We start from the raw sequence: 9046 nt of genomic DNA, 5'->3' as shown, positions 1-9046 counted from the left end.
TAAGTATAATTTATATTTTATTATTATATATAATTCATAAATTTAATTTTATAAATTATATAATATTTTATAATGAAATGAATAATAGAATAAAAATATGATAATAAAAATTATTAAAATTAACGAAAATTATCAATGAAATAAAAATATTATAATCAGATAATAATATTATTTTATTTACTATGAATTTTATAATAATTCGGATATTTATGATTCATAAAATTTTCTTTATAATTTATTATTTATTAATATTTATAATAATATATATATATTTTTAATATTAATTAAATTTCTGTTACTAATAAATATTTTTCATTGTAGGACCTTACAAGACCGAGTTATGCTCAAGTAGCACAACACTGTCGCGAACTACCTTGTACAAAACATAAGACAGATGAAAGAGATGGAAATGTATAAATCAATATGTAAGAATTTTTTTTATTTTATTTAAATAACTTATTATATATATATAAAATTATATTATTACAAAAATCCAAATAAAATTTTAAATATAAAATTAAAGATAAAAATAGTGAAATAAATACTTTTACAGATACTATTGCAGTGAATTTCAATATTTAGCTGTTATTCTTCATCTGGATTATATGGATTATGTACCACTGCTTTTTATCCTACACTGGATATAGTGGGTATGAAGAAAACTTTTTACATTGTACAGTGACTTCGCCTACAATGAATGTGGTATCAATTAACTATGAATCATAAAAAAATTGTTTGAAGAAACTCTAATTCGCTGCATATTTAAAAAAATACGTTTGCTGGCAGGATAATACATTGTGTAGAAGAGTATTGTTATTGCTTTTGTTCTGTGATTTTGGAGGTACATATTTGTTAGCTTGTAAAAATGTTAAACTAAGGTATTAATCTTTTAATTCCTTTCTCCTCTCCCCTTTCATAGCACAGGGCCGTAACTGGGAAATGTTTATCTTTGTGCCAAACCTTGCTATGTGCGTACAGCTTAATGAATGTTCAGAGTGCAACGAAACTTATTCTCAAACAGAATTCTGATTTAAAAAAAAAACGAAAAAAAGAATGTAATTTCTAAAACAGATAAATCATAAGGATACTTAATTTGAAAAAAATTAATATATTTCTGTTTTCATGTAATTTTATATATTTCATTTACATTATTTATAAACAAGATTTGCATATTTTCCAGAATATTGATGACAATTATAATAGATGATATTAGAATATAAATAATTAATATACAAATGAAATATTTACGGTATCATGTATCTGTGTTTTTATTTCTATGCAAAATTTGAAGTAAAAGAAAAACAACAAATTGCTTTATTGATATATATATATATATATATATATATCATTCGTGGTTTCACAATTATTTATAATGATATATAACTTATCTTATTTGAGGAAAATATAAAAAAATTACTAACATTTGTTGTAGGTTTTAAATTAATTATAAAATCTATATTCTAGTATTTTTTTTATCATATTATTTATGGATAAAAACGATATTAAAATATTTTGTAATTATTTCATAAATTACAGATTAATTAAAGTCTAATTGCATTCAATTATTTACAAATTAAAAATTATTATTGGTTTGTTATATTTTCTTTATTATGTTTAAATACTTAATAATTAATATTCTTAATAATAAAATTTATTATAAAAAAAAAGTATTTATAATCACATCATATTTATCTAGAATATTAAAAAATACGTGTTAAATGAATTGTGTATATTTGTCTCACAATAATATCATTATATTATAAAGCAAAAATATAAATTTGATATATTTACTCATAAAATTATTTATAGTTTCTAAAATATGATACAAGACAAAGAAAATAATATAAACAAAATTAAATAGAATATTAGTATATTTTGAAAATATAACATTCCATGTTGTTTCAAATACATTTTAATTCCTATTAAAAGCTTTAAAATTTGTATTTCAAATAAATCAAAATAAATTATAATAATAAAACATTGTTGTTTAATATTGTTATTGATATTCTGGAAATGGTATTAAATATATCTTATGTTTATTTCAAGAGAAAAGAAATTGTTATGACATATTTAGGCACCTATTTACGGCACTGACTTTTCTGTTTAATATTATCGTTACATGAAATAATATACAATTTAGAATTATGCTTTGGCAGGTAATATAAGAGTTATCAGAAACATGGTCTTTGAGCACACGTTTAAGTGCCTCAAAATGTTGTGTATATTACAGGAGCTTGGCTTTAGATGTTATATAATTATATGTACCTATACATTATAGTAAATAACGCATATGATATATTTGTTACTGATATGCGTACAGAAATTGAAATACTAATGAATATTAAAGGAAAACCAATCTCCTGAACTATAAAACAATTATTACCAACATATATAATTATACTTTACATTTATAATACTGCCTTTTAATTTTTTATATCTGAAATGATTAGTCGCAATGTTGGATATACAGAAAAATTTATTGTCAAATGTAAATGCATTAAAATATTAATTATTTCAGTTTAAATCGTGGTGCTGTAAACACTTTGCTTTAGTCTCAGTCTTGTAGCACAACTTATAATATACTTTCAAAATTTGATGTAATACAATTGATTACATCAAAAAACAAGTACAGTATATATATATATACACACATATCTTTTCATTAGTAAATTCACTAAAAAGTTTGATATTTTATATTATTATTGAATGTAAATGTGTCACATTGTTTTGCTATCGTTTATTTTTCCTGTTTTCTTTGTTTTTTTTTTCCTTTTTTGTAATTGGGAATAATATAAAAGAAACATATTAAAATGAGATATCTTAGAAGAAAAATGAAACTAATTTTGACTGCAATATATTCTTTATTATTTTTTTCTAATTCATACAATGTATGAATTTAGTTCAATTTTTAATTATGTCAGTTAATAATAAAGTTTATTTTTTTGCAGTTATATAAATGAAAAATTGTTTCATTAATGGTACATTCTGTATGTGCATAGTATTTTTATTTCAAATAAGATCGATGTTGTTTAATGCTATATGTGTATTTTTAATACTTTAAAAAATCGAATAAAAATAACAAGGAAATATTTAATAATTAAATGATATAGTAATTCGTCAATTTACTTAGTTTATATAAAATGTACATTAATGTGAATTTACTGATAAAAAGATTAATATAAATACAAAAAATATACATACGTATAAATATACATATATTAATATATGCATACACATACATATATGTATATATTTATGTACGTATGTATGAAAATTGGATAAACATTACAATTTCTTGATAATGGAGTTTTAAAAAACATAAACAATGTTAAAAGTGATTTGTCTTACTTTATGCGTTACCCTATAAATTATGTATAGCTAATTATGTGTATGCTTTGAATATTCGTTTTAATTATTGCTACGAATGATATGTAAAAAATTTGAAAGTTGATTCCTCTCTATACATTGTCTTTACTAAATGTATGGAATTTAATGTAAGAAATACTAAGCTGTTGGTATATTGCATACTTGTATAATATAAAATGAAAAATAGCACCAATACCTTGGATCGTAATGATCATTTGTTTTTTTCAATAATAAATTATAAAGTTATGTGAAATAATTAATTGTAAAATGCACAAACTGGAATATTTTAAGCTTTATATAAGCAAAATTGATATAGTGAAAATTTTTATGTTAATAAATTATATGTAATTAATAAAATATATAATGATTTTAAATCATTACATAAATAAAATCATAATATTATAATTCGAATTCGAATATTAACATGGTCCAGGGTAAGGGTGATAAATTGAAATAAAATTGTGATTGGAATGTAAGGAAAAAAATACATTAGAACTCTGTTCTTTTTTAATAATCTCGTCACAAAAATCGTGGCTGATAAACTTACGTTAACTCATCCATCAGAATAAACTGTGATTAGATTGAAGTCCAACAGAAATACAATGTATAACGTACTCCGTTTCATAGGCTGCAGGCCTAGAAAGTCTGATTTTTTAACTACTATGGAAACTTGTGTATTATAATATGATCTATGACGTTTGTTTATTACTATGTAAAGTGACAAATTTCAAAATTAAACATTAATTACTGTTATTGGTTTTACTTTTACTTTAACAACTTTAAATCTCACATTATGTTATATATATTTTTATTAGAAACTGTATAAATGCAATTTAAACGAAATGTGGCCTAGCATTATGAATAACATAGAGAAAGTTGAAGTATTCCAATAAATATGATAAATTGATGAATTTGTATACATATAAAGAAAACCATTTCTGCATGTAATTTTATTCAGGGCATAAAGAAACTGCCATTATCTTCAAAACAAGAGACTGACAGTATCTTTACATAAGATGCAGATTCAATATAAATTACAAAATTTCTTAAGTATTATTCCAAAAAGACGGCAATTATTTGTATACAAGGAACATAAAGAAAAAGCAAACACATATACAAAACAACACGGCTTTATACGTTACAAGGAATCAAATAAAATTATATATATATTAAATATCTATTGATTAAATAATTGAGATACATCAAACATTATCTTATTGATAATAATATTTCAAAATTATGAATATGAATTCAAATATGAATAGTAATTACATGCTCTGATTTCATAAGCTTTAAAATATTTGACTTGAATATGAAAAAATTATAATTAAAATTATAATAGTTTGATTCATTGTTACTCTTTGTTAAAAAGCAGAATTTTTAAATTAATATCATTTTACGATATATATCAACATCGATAATATTATATGTACAACCATAATGTAATCATTTAAAACTTTATTGTCTTCCTTTATTAACTTACATAATATTTCACATATTATTGATAGAAATTAATATCAATTATTAAATTTTCGTTTTTATTATTTAAAATATGTTTGTAATAAAATATAGAATGTAATAATACAAACTTATTATTTTGTCTAAGCATATAATTCTTATGTAAAAAAATATCTACATATTTAATAGTATTTATTAATTTTGTATTTAATTTTTTTATGTTATTTACACATAAAATTCTGTAAAACAAAGGAATTAGAAAATTTTAATACAATTGTTTAACAAGAATAACTGAATTTGCTTCTATTAGAATTTAAGTTTTCATTTTATTTCATATGTAATAATTTCAGGTATATATTATTTATAAATATTAAACTAATCCTTCTTGAAAATATAATTATTTTGTCCCTTAGATAAATAAATATTTAGAAAAACAAAATAATTTAAATTACAAATCACAGAGATATTTTAACATCCGTATAACTTTAATTTGTGTATTTTATATTTTATATTTTAAATAAATATATAAGGAACAATAAAAATGTATTATAACAAATTACGATATAATATATATATTAAAAAGAAAAAAGTTTTTAAATAAGTTTAATGAAATTATAAAAATAATAATAAGTAAAAAAAGAAAAAAAAAAGATTTGTTATTTGTCAAAGATGTCACAAACATATTCGAATAATTATCGTTTAAAAAATAATGTTAATTTCTTATATTATCCAAAGTCTAAATATTCATCAAGAATTATTCTAAGGATAATTCTAAGCATTGTATGAAAATAAAAACTTTTCAGCAGTTAATATTGTTTCATTAGGAGACAAAATCAACATAGAAAATAGTCGATTTTAAAAAATAGTTAAGAATACATATATAAGATTTAAAAAATATCAATATAAAAATGGAAATTCTTCAAGTTTCAAGAAAATTATTCAAAAATTCTTTTTATTGTTAAAGATATTATTCTTTAACAAGAAGAAAATTCTTAAGTGTATAGAAATTAATTATTAAAATGAAAAAAGAAAGAAGTTGGAATTGCTAATATATAAAGAAAATATGTAAAGATTGTATTTTAAAGAAAATAATTTATATAATTTATAAAATAAAATAATATATATAATTTATAAAAAAAATATTATAAATTTATGGGATTTCTTAAAATAATGATTTAAAGAATAATTGTGCAAAAATATTACGATTATCTAAAAGTTTTATAGTTATTTTTTATAGTTATTTTATCTTAAAAATATATGAATAAAATTATATATTATATAAGTATATATTATATATATTATAATATTGTAATAAAAAGAATCAAAGAAGAGTAAAAATTGGATAGGAAAATGGCAAAAATAATAAATTGACATTTATGTAATTCATAATATATAAAATTGTTTTAAATATGTTAAAAAATATAAAAAATAAAAGTAAAACTTTAAAAAATAGATAGTTATTTCAGTTTTATAAATTAAATTTATAAAATAATCGAACATTTTTGTGACAAAAATTCATATTTTTTCAATTTTTTTTTTGTATGTTTAAATAATTCTGGATAAATTAATAATTCTTTAAAAATATTTATACATATTGTATTGTAATGTGTTTTATATATAATACATTTTTGTTGTTCATTAAAATGTTTTTTGAAAAAGGTTTTCGAAATGTTTCAAATTGAAACTTCTATAGAATATTGAATTTTTATCTTAGATTTACAATTATATTAATGCTTTTTTTAATGAAAATATACAGTTTGCAGAAACAATACAATAATATGATAACAATTTTTTTAAAATTTGTAAAACTATTATAATGACCATTTTTGCAATCAACTGTAGAAGATTATAATTAAATATGAATGTAAATAACTTAATAAATTAAACTTATAATTTCTGAAATGTTATCGATATAGCAAGAACACATCATGATATATATATTAAAATATTATTTTAATATTAAAAAATATTAAAATAACAAATATTTTATTATATTATTTATAAACTAATCTGATAAACATTCCTAACAAAATTAATATTTATTAGTATTTTGCATATAATATACATGTATAATTTAATAATGTATTATGTATAATGATAAAATTTATAAATTTGTTTATTATACTAGGCACTGAACTACAATGTTTAAAATAATTAAATTAAAAAATTTACAAAAAGTATATATAAATATCTTTTAGTAAATATATTTTTATTCACGTATAATAAATATTTCATTTTGTATAATATAACTTACAGAAAAGAAATTTTATGAAGAATGCAAAATTTTTACAATAAATATTATTACATCATAATACATATATTTATATGTAAAATCATATATACATACAGCTATATTACATTAAATCAAATTATTTAAATTTAAGAATATATTATGATAATTATAATTTATTATGTTCAAATGAAAAAATTAATGAATTAAATATGTCATAAATGTCGATATTATCATATTTATAAGTGAAGTTTAATTAAAATAATCAAAATAGAATTATGCATTAGAATTTAATAATATTAAATATAAATAGCGATTGATCTAACATTGCAATATTTATTCATTGATCATAATTTTCTGATATGCTTTATACAATTTCAAATTATAAGAATACATATGCAATACTTTTAATAAATTGTTAAGAATTATATATTCTCTAAAACAAATTTATTACTTAAATAGAAAATATGCATTACTGCAATGATTCTGTTATGATGCGACACATAAGAATTTAAAATATACGCAATACATATTGTCTTAATAAAATTAATTTGAAATAATATATTTGAATGCAAAATGTAAATGATTTTCGATATAATCTAAATTAATATTTTATATCATATTATTTATCATATTATTATATCCTAATATTTAATAATCATTTTAGTATCATTAATTGTTTGATTAAATTCTAAAATTTTTATTGAAAAATTTAAAAATTAATATAAAAGTTTTTTTTAATTAAAACTTTTAATTAAAACTAATTTAATATAATAAATGACGATGAAAATTTTAATTTGTTCATTAATTTCTATTTAATAAATAAAATATATTTTAATTATGTTATATCTTTAATATAATCATCAATATTTTTTTTTTCATTTTTTAAGTGATAAAAAATGAGAAATATTCTTGATGATAAAATCTCGTTGTTGTTCCTATAATATTTAAAATATGTATATGTCATATCAATTACATTTCGAACTCGTTGTACGTTCAGTGCCTTTTTACATATATTCATATGTAAAAAAATAATTGATCCTTTTATATTTATCTTCCAATCTTCATATAAAGGAATTCGTATGATATAAGCTAATTTATCAAAAATCTCTTATATTTTCTGCTGATTGAAACAAAGATATAAAATAATACAAAACTTAATTGAACATTGGCTTATTATATGTAAATATAAATACACGAAATAAGCCAAATTTGAATTAAGAGAATTATTTACGTACATATACATACACATAATTTAGTATCAGTATAGTCTTAATTTAAAACGCATCATTTTTAAAAATAATTGCATATTTTTATAAATTTCGGTATTGATACAATGATTTGCTATATAAATAAATATAAATAAATAATATATATATATATATATATACATAAAAAATATATAAGAATATACATGATCTATGATAAATGATATTTATATAGTTATATGTTATCAAAATAATATTGATACAAAATATGAAAAATTATATATGTATTAGCTATATATATATTAATTTATGGCGCAGCATATAAAATAAAATTTAATTATGCATACTTAATTTTATGTTTGATGTATCTATATTTGTTTCTTCAATCTATATAATAATTATATATTTGTACATAAAAAATTCATTTGTTGCGTCCATTATATTAATTAAAAACTATTCTGTAAATATTATAAATAAAGAATGAATAAATATAATAAAATAATGAAAAATCTATTTATATATTAAAATTACTGTTTTTAAAAATTAATTTATTAAAATGTGATAATATAATAATATAAATTAATTTAATATTAATCAAAGTTTGATTATATTATCTCTTGATGTTTATTTTTTAATAATTTCATATAATAACAGTATTCATATTATTTTTATTTATTGTTTAAATTCATGTATTTAAAATAAATGATGAAAAATAAAACAATTAATTATTTTATAAATATTCATTTGAATTTACTTGTAACAATTATTATAATTATTATAATAT

General features: G+C 18.4%; 1 protein-coding gene across 13 annotated transcripts in view; it reads left to right on the top strand.

The window, feature by feature from the left end:
• Positions 1 to 4119, top strand: part of LOC107993141 (la-related protein Larp4B) — a 14152-nt gene extending 10033 nt beyond the window's left edge. For 8 of the 13 annotated variants that reach the window (XM_062079130.1, XM_062079129.1, XM_062079131.1 and 5 more), the window contains 2 exons: positions 322 to 425; positions 554 to 4119. In XM_062079130.1, the coding sequence (XP_061935114.1) occupies positions 322 to 417 (96 nt within the window). In that variant the 3' untranslated portion in view covers positions 418 to 425; positions 554 to 4119. The remainder of the gene's footprint in view (positions 1 to 321; positions 426 to 553) is intronic. The other 5 variants (XR_009831097.1, XR_009831096.1, XR_009831093.1 and 2 more) reach the window with 1 other exon arrangement.
• Positions 4120 to 9046: the final 4927 nt, after the last annotated feature.

This window comes from Apis cerana, linkage group LG9, assembly GCF_029169275.1.
Source record: "Apis cerana isolate GH-2021 linkage group LG9, AcerK_1.0, whole genome shotgun sequence".
In the NCBI taxonomy this organism is placed as follows: Eukaryota; Metazoa; Arthropoda; class Insecta; order Hymenoptera; family Apidae; genus Apis; species Apis cerana.
This window is presented reverse-complemented; position numbering and strand designations above follow the sequence as displayed.